Source organism: Lonchura striata, chromosome 2 (assembly GCF_050655825.1).
Source record: "Lonchura striata isolate lonStrDom1 chromosome 2, ASM5065582v1, whole genome shotgun sequence".
Classification (NCBI taxonomy): Eukaryota; Metazoa; Chordata; class Aves; order Passeriformes; family Estrildidae; genus Lonchura; species Lonchura striata.
The window spans coordinates 157,364,535-157,380,519 of NC_140704.1; the positions used below are offsets into that span (position 1 = coordinate 157,364,535).

The window sequence follows — 15,985 nt, forward strand, 5'->3', positions numbered from 1 at the left end:
AATAAAATAAATCCGGAAACAATAAAAAAACCGGGCGCTTTAAAATCCGAACCCGGCCAGGCCCCGCCCTGGCCAGGTCCCGCCCCACCAAGATGTCGGCAGCGAGCGGGCGCTTCTTCTGCACGGCGGGCCGCGGGCTGGAGCCCTTCCTGGCGCGGGAGGTGCGGGCGCGGCTCGGCGCCACCGAGGTGAGCGGGGAGCCGGAGCCGCTGGGCACCCGGGCGGTCCTGTCCGGGTGAGCGGGGAGTCGGAGCTCGTACCTGCCAGGTCCGGTCCGGGTGAGTGGGGAGCCGGTGCCTCCCCGGGCGGTCTGGTCTGGTCCGGGGGAGCCGGAGCCGGTGACCACCTGGGCGGTCCTGTCCGGTCCGGGTGAGTGGGAAGCTGGAGACGGTGACCACCCGGGCGGTCCGGTCCGACTCAGCAGGGAGCTCGGCGCCCGGAGCCCGGCGAGCACGGCCCGAGCTGTGCCGTTCTCCGCCACGGCGGGGCTGGCCGGGGTCGGAGGGGCTCACCCGTGAGGGTCGGGGCTGCGCTGCCCGCGGGGCTGGCCGCGGTCCGAGGGGCACCGGGAGGGTAGCAGAAGGGCTCACCCGGAGCCGCCCGGCCGGGTCCGACGGGTGTTCTCCCCGGAGGTGGACTGCGTCTCGGGAAAAGTGTTCTTCAGGGCGGCGGCGGGGCTCGGAGAGCTGCGGCAGCTGCGGTCGGGGGAGCGGCTGTTCCTGCTGCTGAAGAAGCACGGCCCGCTGCCAGTGTCCGGGAGCCGAGGTACGGACACGGGCTGCACGGGAACGGGAAGCCTTGGTTTGAGCCCTGATTATAAAATTGGAGGCGTTTGGTTTTTTACTAGTGGCTGTAGTTCTAATTGATAGTAATCGATTCTGAAGTGTCTTTCACCTACGTGTGTTTTCAACATTTTTTTTTTTTTTTCTGAAAAGGGCTTTTAAATTGTTTTCAATAACTACCTTCCAGCCTGTTTTCTGCTGGCCCTAAGTATATATGTGTGTTTTAGAGACTCTCTCCCCTGCCCGGCCCCAAAAAAGAGAAGAACACTCCACCCGAAAGCCAAAGTTTAGTTCTGGATCTCTTGTGTTTATTTTAACAATATTTCTTATTTTCTGTTAAACTAAGTAAATCTCAACTTATATCTTGTGTCAGTTTACTTAAGTACACAGCTTCCTTCTAAGTCTCAGCTGCTTGGGTCATGCTCTCTGTCAGTGCTGGAGAATTTCAAGTTAGATAGATTGATATCTGCCTGCTGGTGGATTTCTATTTGGAAGATTACCTTCAACTTTGAGGATGAAATTTGATAATGATTCTAAAATTTTAAGTGAGAGCTGGAAAGACCCTTTATTTTTTTCACCTTGACCAGCTTTGATGTATGTAAGTGAATTGACCTCTCTGTTAGGACTGCCCACATGTGAAGGCACAGTGATGAATGGGAAGCAGAAGTTTTCTTTCTGAAAGAATAAAATTGGTTTTGCCTGAGATGACTCAAAGTAATTCATGTTTGTATCTATCTTTCAATTCTGGAAAGTGTCCTGCACCGCTTAATCCTGGGCTAAGTGCTTTCTGGGGAGGGTGGCATGGTAGGCTGCTGCTCTGTGCCTGGGAATGACTCTCACAGGTGCTTTTTTCTCCAGCTGCTAATTCTTGTACAGAATTCAATCCTGGTGTGATTTAGTCTTGGTTGTGCAGAGCTGGTAATGAGAGGGGTGCCTGTGTGTCTCCTGGTGGGTGCTGAGAGCTCACCTGTGCCTGTGATTCTGGAGTCATACATTATGAAGTCTGAACACAGCTGCTGTGAACAGCTGTTCTCAGCTCCTATGGAAGTGAAGTGCGGAGGCTGAGGTACTTAACCCAAATCTGATTTTTTCTTCCAGGAAAAATGCTTAATGAGATTAAAAGCCTTGTCATTGAGGACTCAAAATACTGGCTGGATATTATCTCTGTTTGGAGAAAGTTTCATGGACACAAGGGGAAAACAGACAATAGCTCTCAAGAAAACACATCGGCTCTGAAGAGAAAGTCAGAAGAAGAGACAAATACTGCAAGTAAAAGGCAAAAAACAGAGCAAGTGAGAGCAATTGTGTCTGAGGAGTGTCAGGTGGGAGCTGGAGAAACCTGTGAGTCATCAGACAGAATGAACAGACAGGAGTGCTGGATTGAGAGCAGGACTTCCTCAGAATTCCCTTCCAGAGGCAGTGGAGAGGATCCTGCTGCCAATGAGGAGCTCAGCTTCAGAGTGTCTTGTCGTTGCAGTGGAGCAATTGCCAGAATACTGACTTCACAGGTATGCTGAGGTACCTGCTTTAAAAGAATTCAGCAAGGGTGAACAGGGATGTGTAGTTTATTTGTCATTTCAGTTGTGTTGTGTCCTCTGGAATAATAAACTGATGTAAGCTTTTTCTGTATTTTCTCAAAAAGCCCTTAACCTGCATTCCCCTTAAACAAGTGGAAATACAAATGCTGTTTTTAATTTCTGTGCACTATTGCCCTTCATGTTTTTCAAATCAATACCTTTTGTTGAGGATAAGCAAAGGTAACAGTCTGAGGGTCTGGGCCTGTGGAGGCTGAGGAGTGATTGGATAATTTACAGCTACTTGAAGGGCCATTGTAAGGATCATGGGGCCAGACTCCTCTCAGTTGTGGCAGTCTGGACCAAGGGGTAAAAGCTAGAACTTGCAGCTTCAGTTGTCTCTGGTTGGGTATTGGGGAAGATTTGTTCTTCAGGAATACAGTCCTGGGATGAGTCCTGGGAGAAGTGGAACTTGGTCCTTGCGAAAGAATAATGGCATACAGTCCTCCATAGGTCTGTTCTGCCCAGTCCTCTTCCCATCTGGGCAGGTTTCTCCTAATTGAAGGTTTTTAGATTTTTTTCCTACTAAGGCTAGTACCTTGGTGAGGTGAGACATGTGAGCTTCCCTACAAAGGTGTTTGCCTGAATTTGTGCTCTATTTGAACTTCTACTCTGAAGGTAATCAGAGCTTCCCATATGTAATGAAAGCATTAAAACTGTGAGGTGTAGTTGTGCATTTGCAGTTAATCTGCCTTACTGCCATTGGAAGTATTTTGTGCATGTGATTAAAAGTTCCAGAATGATGGCAGTCACAGAATATTCTGAGTTCGATGGGACCCACAAGGATCAAGTGCAGCTCAAGTGAATATTTTGTTGTGACTCAGTCAGGACTGGAACTTCAGCCTCTCCTCTCTCACTGCAGCTGAGAGTTGCTTGTTTGCCATGTGGTGTGTTTGCTTTGGCCCTCACTCACTTGCTCCGCCCTGTTGTACCTTTTCTGCTGTGAATTGTGTGAGTTACTCTCTTAGGCATAGACTATTTTCTCTAGAGTTTCTGAGGGTTGCATATCCGAGGCTGTACCCTGCAGTTTCCCAAATTCTGTGTTTTTTTACCATCTGTGACTGTTCTCCCCCTCATAGGAGGTCGGAAGAGCCATTGGCATGGCACTGGTGAAGCAGTGCGGGTGGCATGCTGATCTGCGGGACCCTGACGTGGAGGTAGGGCTACTTGTATGCCTGTGGATGCTTCCAGAGTCACTCCAATTGGTTTTGTTCCCTGCTCCCTTTGCACGTGGGATCATGGCCTCTCCCTGCTGGTCTTTCTGCCACTGAATTTACCTGGAAATCAGCTGGTGGTGCTGAGCAAAGTGTGTGTGGCCCTGGTGTGTGTGTGTGTGCCTTCCAGAGCTCTGGCATGAATCCAGCCTGTCTGTGGGGCCCATGTGGGAAGGGAAGGATCCTTAGAGGGGTTTCAGGATCCAGCACCCTCACAGACTGCTGAGCTCTGACTGTGTGAACATGGAACTCATCTGAGCCATGGGCTGCCTGTGGATGGATCCCCAGAGGAGGAGGATCCAGCACCTGACAAGGCTGCTGGACTCTGTGTAAGAATGGAACTCACCTGAGCCATGGGGTGTCCATGGAAGGATCCCTAGAGGAGGAAGATACAGCACCTGACTAGGCTGCTGGGCTCTGTGTAAGAATGGAACTCACCTGAGCCATGGGGTGTCTGTGGAAGGATCCCCAGAGGAGGAGGATCCAGCACCCTCACAGGCTGCTGGGCTCTGACTGTGAACATGGAACTCACCTGAGCCACGGGTTGTCTGTGGCCTCTAGAGGGGAGGGAAGTAGGAAGCATGGGCTGTTCTCAAGGAGCTGGACTGGAGAATGCCAAAGGAAGAGCCTCCCCCAGGCCTGTCTGTGACAAGCAGCTCCCTTACTGCAGCCCAGCTTGTCCCCAGACACCTCCCAGAGAACTTGCTCCTGACAAAGAGCATTTGTTTCTCCAGGGATGTTTGTCCATCCCTGCTCTTGGCTTGTGGAAGCTGCTCTCAGCTGTGATGTTGAGAGATCCCAGACCAGAAACTCTGGGTTTGTTTCTCGGCACTGGTTTTCCCACACTAAACACTATGTATAGCTTTGGTGAGACTCACGTACACCTCCTGTTCTTGCCCAGATTTTTTCTCTGAAGCTGTTCAGGTGCTGGGGACTGGGATTTTGCAGCAATATCGTGTTTCCCTTTGTGCTTTCTCTGGTCAGGGATTGCAGTTACCTGCTGGGGAGCTCAGTCTTCTTTTGGGATGCTCTCTATGGGACAGCAGAACAATTTCTTTGTAGCTGCCTGCATTTCTGGAATGATTACTGACACGTAACTTCTATCTGAATTGCCCCTTAGTAGCAGTAGTGGGGGTAACAGTGGGGTTATTTGTTGTTGGTGTTGTCTGTTTTGGGTTTTTTTGTTTGGTGGGGTTTGGGGTTTGTTGTTTTGGTTTTTTTTGGTTTGTTTTTTTTTTTTTTTTTTTGATGGTTAGATTTTTTTTGTTTGGGTTTTGTTTTGGTTTTTTTCATTTTTATTTATTTTGTGGCTAGTACACAGGGAATAATTTCTCCCACTTGTAGTAAATGGATTTATAATTAAAAATTCTCATGCTCTGTTAAGAAAAAATAGCCTCCCTTATGAATTCAAGTGCTTGCTGATGGATTCCTGGCTGACAAAATCCCTTTCAACTTGATTAAGCATTAGATAATCTTTAAAGTGGCATTCAGATAATCTAGTGGGATTTCTTTCAATTCATTATTATTGTTTATAGTGTCCATTCTTATTCTTAAAAACTGAAATGAGAAGTTTGTAGAAGCATCTGTGTCTGGGTTAAATGAGTTAAAGTTATTGTTTTGTCAATCTGAGACTTTAAAATATTTGGGTTGATTTTTCTGTCCTCTTTTAGATCTTTGTACATCTTAATGACATTTACTCTGTGGTGGGGATTCCTCTTTTCAGGTAAGTATTCTCCCCACCAGATTTGTCCTGGCAGTATCAGACCAGGCAGGATTTGTAAATCTTGCTGTCCACCATGAGTATTTATCTTTTGGTTTGGTCATCACTGCTGTCAAATTAGTCTTGTGATCTGCCTGGGTTTTAAATGAACACACAGAGCAGGCTTGGCAGTTGCCAAAGACCACCCTAGGTCGCGGGGTGGCTTCATGTGGTGGAAAAACTGCTCCTCCAACCCATGCTTCCAAAGAAAGGCTCAGTGGTCTCTTGTTTTCCGGTTTCATGGTTGTTTATTGCAAGTTATCTAAAAGATTTTCTTCTTGGGCTGCTGCGGTTTGCTCAGCAGCTCAGGCAAAGGCACACACACCCCTGACATCCTCTTTCTCCCATCTTCTTCTCTCCCCCTGCCCCTGGGCAGCTGTTATCTTTATGTGGTTCATTATGTGTTACATGTTTACAGTTTTTCCCCAATACCTACTACCTATATTAAATGGTGCTCTTCTACTCTAAACCAGTCTGTGAGTGCCAACATCACCAAGAACATGGAGGTAAGGAAGAAGAAAGAGGGAGGACAGGACAGGCCCAGATCCCTCCATCTTAAAACTTCTGACCCCCATGTACAAAACCAAAAGCCCCCTGCACAGGACTTAAAACCCCCCTGTACAGCATTCAGAAATTCTTCCCTTTACTTTGTGACTACTTCTACTAAAACATCTAAACTTTTGCGACTTCTTATTCTTCCTGCAAGGTTGGTAAATCATTCCATGTCTCAAATCCAAAATCACAGCTGTTTCCAGCTGCCTGCTAGGGTCTCAAATGCTTCTGACCTAGACCCAGAACCTTCAAAAATGTCTGAGGGACATTTTGAGTTCCGACAAGCGGTGAGTTATGGTTAAAAGCAGACTTCTCTGTCTCTCGGGAGATCTATTCGGTTCATTTGTTCCTTGACATTACATGGGCTTTGCTGGATGGTTCTGCTGCTGTTTAAGTTAATTATTTTGGTTTTTTGTTGTCTGCAGGCTGCCATTGGCAAACAGAGAGTATATCAGAACAGCAGGACTGCGGTCAACAGTGGCATGGGCCATGGCATCTCTGGCTGAAATCAGGGTCAGTGAATGTTCCTTGCCAAGAAATGGGTCCTGAATGAAGGAAGGGGGTGCTGCTCATGGGGGCTGGAAAGGAGTGGGGCAATTACAATGCCTGATTCACTGGAATGAATCTCCTTTCATTGGCTGGAAAGGAGTGGGGTGATTTCAGTGCCCCATTCTCCCCATTCACTGGGAAGGAGCAGGGTGATTTCAGTGCCCAATTCTCCCCATTCACTGGGAAGGAGTGCGGTGATTTCAGTGCCCCATTCCCTAGTGCATGTGGACATGGTCTGCCATGCCTGTGAGGAATGTGCTGTCACCTGCAGTTCAGCCAGGTGTGTGCTGTAATTCCAGGTGCTTCTCAGCAGAGTTAATCCTTGGACAGGTACATGTCTAAGTGGCAAGATTTTTTTCTGCTGTTCAGTAATAATGAGAAAATGAAACCTTGTTTGGTGTTGTTTTCCAAGGAAATGTGACCTCTTTTCACAGATTAATTTTGGTACCAATGTCTGTCTGCAGTCCACTTGTAATATTTCCTCTTGACTGTCTCCTCAGGGCTGTCTGCAGTGAAGCTATTGGTGCTTTTTACCATATTCCCTAACAGGCAAGTTTGGCCTGGGATTACCAGAGAATATCATTAACCTTTTCTGGATTCAGTGGGATTATGCACATCCTATGTGATTGTTAATCTGTGCTGGATTCAGTGGGATTGTGCACATCACACTGGGATTGTTAACCTGTGCTGAGTTCAGTGGAATTGTGCACATCCCTCTGTGAGCTCTGTCCTGAGGAGTCTGTCTTGCTGGGGACGCAGTAACCCCTCTGTTTCTGCAGGCTGGTGCCCTTGTGCTGGATCCCATGTGTGGGCTTGGAATGATCCTGCTGGAGGCTGCCAAGGAGTGGCCCGTGAGTATCCCAGTCCTAGCTTCTGGACCTCTGCAGGGAAACTGGTACTTGTGGGACAGGGTTTTCTCTCTGCCAGTTAGGCCAAAGCCCATTGCTGGCTAGAAAGGTGAAACCAAACCAATCTTTCTAGGCAGCTGCTAGAAGTGTTTCAGTGCAAAGGTTCCCCCAGATGAACATGTCCTGCAGGGTGGGTGCAGCTGGTGATTCCCACTGCAGAGTTTGTGTGAGGCAGCCACAAGCTTGTGAAGCTTCCTGGACTTGTCCTGGGGTCGGAGGAGTTGGTATCATGGGACACTTGTCAGCGTTAGGGACAGTGGGGCTGGCTGTATCTAGCTGGGGTCGTGCTCTTGATATTTCTATCATTTCAAGTGTCTTGAGTAGACCAGAACATTAAAGGAGTGGAGACAGCACATACCTCTGAACATTAATATTTCTGAACATTAAAGGTGTGGAGGCAGCATATACTTCCTCTGTTCCTCTAGTGTCTGGATTGTGAATTGCTCTGTGTAACAACAGCAGGTGTCCCAGGAAGGGGGCTGCCTTTCTAGAGCTGTGCAACAAGGCAGTTCTGAGAAGGGTTTATAAAATAAGTATCTCGAGTGTTAACAAAATTACTCCTCTCTTTCTCTGGACAGGAAGCCTATTACTGGGGTGCTGATATAAGTGACTCACAGTTAGAGGGTGCAGATGGCAATATCAGAGCTGCAGGTTTCATGGACAAGATTGAGCTGCTGAAAGCTTCTGTGAAAGGTATGTCTGTAGGCTTTCCAGGTGATTTTTTTCTGTTTCTGGCATTGTACAGGTAGGTTCTCTTGAGGTGATCTGTTGCGGAGCTAACTCCCAACAAATACCTGGGTGGTAGCTCTGGTGGTGGTGCTAGTGAAGGGATAATTATTTGTTCTTCCTCCCTGCTGCCTGCACCTGGAACTTTGATAAGAATGAAGTCAGCAGAGGACAATAAAAATTACAACTGTCTGGCATGGACAGTAGTCTCTCTTCATGGTAAATGTGTGATTTACCACCACAATACCACAAAGAGTATGAGCCATGTGAGTGTTCTTTGTATCTTAGTGGAACACAGCCAGAAAATCCAAATGAAATGCAGCCTGTAGCTTAAATTTACTAGGTGAGTAATGGTGAGCACTCATTAAGCTGAGCTGAATTGCTCATGTTTTGCAGTAGGAGTATTTTGAATGATGATGCTTTTCTTCTCTAAGAGGGAATCTGTTTGCTTTTTATTTACAGGCTAGTCTGTAGAGAAGGGATCATTTCATGACCTTATTCTGGACTTCAGAGGCTAAATTATGCCTATATGAAATCCATGACAGGCAGGCAAGCTGGATGTTTTTCCCTGTGCACGACTGATGAAGTGCACTTTTTTCTTTTTTTTTTTTTTAACCTTGCAGTATTTATTTCTTACTGGAATGATAAGAAATTTTTTTTTTTTTAAAATTAAAGTGTAGGTTTATTTCTCTCTTAAAAGCTGTGCTTGACTTTGGTTTCTAGGATAATGGAAGGTACTTGGCTGTCAGTTTTCTAAACTGAACAAGCTGGTGTCTTCATCACTGGTCAGCAGCTGTTACTTCTGCATGTCTTGAGCAGGGCTGTAGGTGATGTGTCCTTTCATCTGCAGATAAAATTGATACCCAGTTGTGCTGCAAGTGTTGACCCAAGAATGGTCCAGGAAGCATCTCCAGCTAGTTGTAGAAAAGTTGGCATAGAATCTCAGCAGAGTTTTGGTGAGGAAGGACTGTTGGGAGTCTTTAGTCCTGCTGTCTGCTCAGGGCTGTGTCCAGTCAGTTTGGAGCACCCTGAGAGATGGAGGGACCCCCAGGATCTGAGGAGAGGGTCTCAGCCTGGCCTGCACAGCCTAGCACAGGATGGAGGGACCCCCAGGATCTGGGGAGGGGTCTCAGCCTGCCTGCACAGCCTGGCATGTGGCTTACCTTCATCACCACAGGCACAGTGCTGCATCTTCCTGAGGGGAGCTGACCTCAGCTGGGAAGCGGAAGCTCTAAGGTGACACTTCAATGGCACGAGCTCTGACAGAAACCAAGTGATGCTGGCTGTAACCAGATTCCTGGGGGGAGATAAGGGGGATGGAGAGGCATTTGGGGTGATTCCTTGCCGTACGTACATGTGCACTTGAACATTTGCACTGAGTAAAGTGCTCACAAACTTAGCTCTTCTTTTGTGTTTTCCTGAATGATTTTCATGTTGAAAATGTGCTGAGTGTTGAGAGGCCACAGTTAATTTGGGACCATGTAGTGCCCTATAGGAGAGTCTTGCTGCAGGGGCAGACATCCTCAGTAGTGGAGACTCTGCATACTGAACCGTGCTGCCTCACATTTGTCTCCTCCCGGTCTGCAGACGGGTGGTGGCTCCATGGTGGAGTTTCTGAGGGCAAGTGCAGAAGGAGCTGTGCACACCTGCATAAACCAAAATGTGGGTTATGTGAATCTGCATAACCCAAACAGCTGGCAGGCAGTATTGAAGGGGGAACAGGGGCATAGCTGCTGTGCATTTTTCACACAGTCAGGGATAAATAAAGACCTGCCTTTATTCTGCAGCACTGCCATTGCCTTCAGAAAGCTTTGACAGCGTTATTTCAGATATTCCATTTGGGAAGAAGTTCAAGACCACAAGTGATGCCCAGTTCCTGCCAGATATTCTCCAGGAAATGGAGAGGTATGTGTGGCCTTTGGCACGCTCAGGGTTTGATGGAAGTGCCATGGCAGTTTGTGATCTGAGCATTCAGTCAGTTTCAGATCTGCTTTATTCCATAGTCTCCAGCTCTGTAGTGTGACCCTGCAGGCTGTGGCAGTCTCGGCCCTTTACTTGTCCCTTGGAGGCTGTTGTGTTGTGTCTCACCAGCAGTGAGTGCTGATAGCAGCACAGCTTCCAGGGGAGGATCCTGTGTGAGCCATGCTCACAGATGCTCTTTGCAAGGCATGATGGTGGAATGTTTCTGAGCCACACTTCAAAGTGTGGCAGAAAGAAGAAAGAGGAGAGGCTTACCAGGACAAAGTTAAAGCATAGCCAGGCAAATTAAGCTATAATCATTTTTCAGCTGAGGCCTGCATGTATAAAATCATAGTCTTTCCTTTTTGAGGTCACAGTCAAGCTTTGACCAGCCTGCCTTGGCAGGAAGTATCTCAGACAAGAAGTAGTATGCATTGTCCTTGCTGTCCAGAAATGCCTCATTAGCAGCCTGAGCTGGTTTTAGGTGTGTTCTTTCATCTGTCACCATGTCATTTTGTGGCAAAGGTGGGCCAAGATGATAGTTGGGCTGCTTCTAATATACAGGTCAAGCCATCTTTCCCTCTACTTCTTGCCTGAAAAGAAGCCTGTTCTCTAGGACTGCTCTTCAGTGGGTGTTGATCTCATTCAGCCAATGCAGGAAGGTGGTGGAGAAGGTGGCATGGCTTCACGCAGTGATGTGGCAATCTTACCGTGCTTGTCTTCTGGCCTTATTTGCTCTGTTGGTCCATCCTAAGTAAAATATTCCCTTTGGAAGGTGGAGATGAGGAAGGGGCCATTACCATGAGAGCTTCATCAGTAAAACTGTACAAACCACTTGCTGTAAACTGAGTCGGGACAGTATTTTTTCCCCCTCTTTCAAAGCCATATGTAATGTTAGGACATATACCTAGAAAAATTAATTGTAAGCAATGGTTAATTTTCCTCTGCTTCCTGAGTTTGCAAGGCATTAAGGATCAGTGGAACAGGGAAAGGGCAGACCTTTTAAAGTTTCCAAAAGGAAGGGCCAGTTTCAGACTTGCCCTACTAATCTGAGCAGCCCTTGCTGCACTGGGAGGCAAGGGTTCCTTTGCAATCTCCAAAAACCCTGGGCTTGATGGTTTCAATCCTTGGAACAATGCTGAGGGGGGTAAAAAAGAAGTCCCTCTTCCCTGCTAACCCAATAGAGAGAACTGCTAACATCAGAAATGTTTTGGAGTCAGGACAGGGTATTATGTTCTCCCATTTAGAAAGAGGTAGGAAGATCTGGGATTTAAATTCCCCTTGGAAGTGCAGCTCACTGAGCTGAGCTGTGACATGTTCAGGTGTTTCATTGAATGCAGGTGGCATCTGAAGTGTCAGCAGTGGCAAAGTTCTGCACAAGCAAAAGGATGCCATGAGGGATCAACACCTAACCTTTCTTTTTCCTGTGATTGCCAGAGTTCTTCGTGTTGGAGGGACCCTGGTGTTGCTGCTGAGCCAGGAGCTCCACAAACACGTGGATGGTTTGACCAGGTGTGCAGGAGCTGACCCTGCTGATGGTGACAGTGGAGCAGTCCCTGCACGAGCCATGGATGGTTTGACCAGGTGTGCTGAAGGTGCCTCTGCTGATGGTGACAGTGGAGCAGACCCAAGCGTGGATGGGAATTTGTCTTCCTTGGCACAGGGAGGTGGAGAACCCATTATCTGCAGACATTTTGGGTCTCTGCTGCCAGAGGATGTCTATGCCATTAGCCTTGGCAAGACTGATGCTTTCATACACAAATACAGGAAGGTGTCTGCTGCTGTGAGCAGCAGAACTGGGACTGGGAGCTGTCCCAATACTGGGACACTCCCTGGAACTGGGAGCTCTGGGCTGAAGGAACTTGAATCCTGAGAGGCTTCAGGAGCAGCAGGGCAGGACTCAGAGGAGCTCTGCTGATGCAGACAAACCCACTGCCATCCCTTAGATTGCCTCACATTCTGCGGATGTCCCAGGGCACTGTGCTATTCTCTCCTTAGTTTTTAGGAGAGGTGGAAGATGCCAGTTCTACTGTATTGGATACAGTGAAAGAGGATATAGTCTGTTGTAATGTGGCAGAGTCCTCAAATCCTTGTTTAGGCAAAGCTGCTCAGTATTGGGAGGAGTTTCTGTGGGAGAGAAAGTCTTTATTTGCAGAACTGCAAATCACATGTGGTAGCCCATGATCTTCGGGCTGCCCACTCCAGCTATTAATTTTAAAGTAATATTTACAGCTTTGTCTGTTCTAACTATTCTTAGTGTTCAGGTTGTTCTTAGGTGGAGGATAGGCAAGCCCCCTGAGATGCTGAGCAGGAAGGGAGGACAGAAGGAGAAGAAGCAGCACTGACAGCTGGAGCTACAGTTGCAGCCAGTCCTGGGCCCTGGGCCCCGACTGTTTTGTGTGTCCTGCGTCCTCCCTACCCTGCCTCTCCCCCTCTCTTCTGCACTTTTGTGACCCGTTTTTTTCTTCACTGTACCTCTTCTCTTGATTCTTCTGTCCTATCAAAATAGGGCTTTTAGAACTGTATCAGCATTAAAGAAAGGGCCTGAGGCAGTACTGAAATCACTCTTCTTTGGGTTTTAGCATCCTTTGTACAAAGGCTGAGATAGCAAAAACCAAAAATCATTGCACATTTTCTGCGAGAACTAAACATAAAGACTTCTCACTGCTTTCCTAAGCCATGTCAATCTGTAGGAACACTGGAGGCCTTTTGGGAAAGGAAAATTAGGATAAAATACTTAATACATTTCTGTATTCTTCTGTGTCAAGCTTTTGACTGAAGATCGCCTTAAAAAGCAGAGTTGGGTTTAATAATGTTTTGTTCAGCACAGTTTCTCACAAATGTTTTTACTGAGAAAAGGATAAAATGGGACTATGTTTGCATTTCTAAACACACTTTCCTGTCCTAAAATATCTTGTAGTCATTAATGTATATTTTTGCAGCTGTACATTCTATGATAAAGACTTTCTTTTGGAAATCAGGGGCATTTTAGACTAAAGCAAACTTTGTTATTTAAGGGTAGGGTTTGGGGGGTCGTTTGTGTGTGTTTGTTCAGGTTTCTGGTTTTGGTTTTTGTGGGAACTCAAAATGTCTCTCAGACATTTTTAGAGGTTCCAGGCCTTGGTCAGAAGCATTCTAGACCCTGGCAGACAGCTGGAAACAGCTGTGATTTTGAGTTTGAGCCATGGAATGAATTACCAACTTTGGAGGTGGAACAAGCAGTCATGAAAGGTTAGATAGTATAGTATAAGTAATTACAAGGTATAGGGGAAATTTTTTTAGTATTGTAAAGGGGGGTTTTCACTTTGTACATGGGGGTCAGAAGTTCTAAGATGGAGGAAAGTGGGCTGATCCTGTTCTTCCTCCTTTTTCCTTACCTCCATGTTCCTGGTGATGTTGGCACTCACAGATTGGTTTAGAGTAGAAAAACACTTGGCAACGTAGGTAGTAGGTATTGGGGAATAATTGTAAACATGTTATACGTAATATATCTTATAAAAGATAGCAGCAACCCTGGGCGGAGAGGGAGACGAAGAAGACAGCAGATAGAGAGGATGTCAGGGTGTGTGTGTGCCTCTACCCAGGCCGCTGATCAAACAGCCACAGTCCAAGAACATAATCTGTTAGATAACTAGCAATAAACTGCCTTGAGACCGAACAGCTAAAGCCTGCGGAGTTTTTCTTTGGAAGCACGGGTTGGAGGAGGAATTTCACCACCATATGAGACCCCAGAGCAAGGCCGGGGTTCTCACAGGTTTTGTTTCATTTGGCTTGGTTTTATTTACACTGAGAGTATCAAAGAATAATGTGTAATTGTAGTTAGAAATTGTTACTTTTTAAAGAACAATTACTTTGAACTCTGGTTAACTATATTTATCTAGTGTGGTTCAGTATTCTTCAACCATTGTGTTTACAAAAACATTTAGAAATGTCTTGGTGAGAATTTTTGCTTTCGTATTTTAGCAGAAAGTAGTTTAGGCCACCGGTGAGACTTTGTTACCTTGCCCATGAGACATGGAAGGAATGCTTTTGTGTTGTCCTGACAAGTTCTTTTTGTGTATTGTGGTGCTTTTACCTATGTCCTAGGGCTACTTTTGTTCCCTTTTTGGTTGGGTTTTTTTTTGTTAGTTTTTTTTTTTTTTTTTTTTTTTATGAAAGCTGCTTTTTCTAGTCTTGTAACACCAAGAAAAAAGGAATGTAAATGGCACTTGCAGTGCTAATTGTCAGACTAACCCTCATTGTTTGCATGTGCTGCATTCCTGGAGGCAATGAACTGATGTCTTCAGTCTGTTGCTTTTTGAGATTGTTTGATGCTTTGTGGTTTACAGTGATGAGACCTGAAAATAATGATGTGAGCCCTGTAGTCATACCAACACTGAACATTTTCCAGGTGTTCCTTCTAAGTTTATTTCTGCTGAACTGCATTCCATAGAAAAACACATCCTAAAGAAACATCTATGTGTTAAATTCTGAGACTTGCTGTAAGTATAGATTAATTCTTCTGTAATCACTTGGATCATACATTATCATATATAGCAGTCATACAAAAATAATAGAGCTGTTCTTCACAAAACTCTTTTTCTGAGGAATGACAGCAAAGTTTTCTGTATTTTATTAAAGCAAATCAACTACAAGTACAAATGAGTACATACTTTGATATCAGTACTTTAAGATACCAAAATATATGCAGCTGATTAGAGATCATTCTTTGCAAGAAATTAGAAGTAAACCCAGACCTTTGCAAATATTTGTCCTTGAATGATATATACTCTCTAGAAATTGGATACATTAAAATTATATTTTAGCAACAGTACAGTTATGGTAATTTGCTGTGTTCACAGAATATAAAAAAGCAGACTAAATAGATTCTCAATACCTTTTGGTATTGGATAAAGGTCGGTGTTATATATGCAAGAATATAATTTTAAATGCTAATGCCATTATGTTGTCACAATTATTTTAGCTTGAGGAGAGTAATAAATGAAAACTGATTTATCAGGGATTTTACAGTCAGGAGATGTAATTTAACCATAAGTGAGGTAATTACAGATAGATCTCAAGCTGCATGTTATGAGCTTATAATTAGTCTTCTTTGAATAGCAGATTATGAGACATACTTGTTTTGTTACATATTGCCATTCAAAATGTCCTAGTATTAAAAATAGACAATAATGTTATTACTGGCATATTGTGCTTGTGTAACTGTGGGCATCAGCATGTCTGAAATAAATACAGAATTTCTGCTCATGCTCATTTATGTATTAGAACCTGTAAAGTGTCTCATTTTTGTATACAGAAAAACATTTGTATATAAATGGATTTAAAAATAAAAATATATTATATACGAGGTTTTAGAATATAAGAAATTATATGGAGGTCCCTTTTGGAGGGGGGCTGTACATAAGTAAATGGCATTATTAAAGCAACACCCTGCAGTGTGGATTAGTTTGATTCATTTGGTGCCTTTGGGGGCAAGTAAAAAGAGAAAGAGCTGGAGTCTGAGGAGTGATGATGTAATTTGGGGCACACCAAATTACATCGCTGGGAGACTGAAGATGCAGTGGAGGAGAAGGTCAGTAGTGTGTGAGAGGGGTTAGGTGGGGTCCTCCCAAAAATAAAAGTGCTGGGCTGCTGTCCAGCGCAGTTGGACTCGTCCTGTGCCTTCTTTGGGGATCAGGGTTAGGGGCTGAAGAATCTGGGCTCTGATGTCTTGGGGCACCCCAAGGTCCCTAGGAGAGGGAGGCACACTGTGGTGGGGGAGCGGGTGGGTGGCAAGCGGGGGGGGGGGGGGGGGGTCACGCTGGGTGCCGTCCCGCAGAGGGACCCAAAGCTGCCCCAAAATTCCCTGGGAGGGGTGGGTATAGAATACTAAAACCTTTCAAGTGTTTAGTTTTTATAGCTATTGGTAAAGAATAGGAATTTGTCTCAATTAATTTGGAAAGAAGCCCCAAGCAGCCCCAGG

The 15,985-nt window shown here is 45.7% G+C and overlaps 1 protein-coding gene across 3 annotated transcripts; it reads left to right on the top strand.

Annotated features, from left to right (window-relative positions):
- Positions 1-32: 32 nt before the first annotated feature.
- Positions 33-15,451, top strand: LOC146768526 (U6 snRNA (guanine-N(2))-methyltransferase THUMPD2-like). 3 transcript variants are annotated; one of them, XM_085574116.1, is made up of 10 exons: positions 33-188; positions 633-765; positions 1,881-2,290; positions 3,436-3,513; positions 5,241-5,293; positions 6,307-6,394; positions 7,210-7,281; positions 7,917-8,031; positions 9,852-9,969; positions 11,461-15,451. In XM_085574116.1, the coding sequence occupies exons 1-10, from the start codon at positions 93-95 to the stop codon at positions 11,894-11,896; spliced, it is 1,599 nt and encodes a 532-aa protein (XP_085430242.1). In that variant the 5' UTR covers positions 33-92; the 3' UTR covers positions 11,897-15,451. The 3 variants fall into 3 exon arrangements, with proteins under 3 accessions (XP_085430242.1, XP_085430243.1, XP_085430244.1); XM_085574117.1 differs by having other exon boundaries at positions 665-765; XM_085574118.1 differs by lacking the exon at positions 633-765.
- Positions 15,452-15,985: the final 534 nt, after the last annotated feature.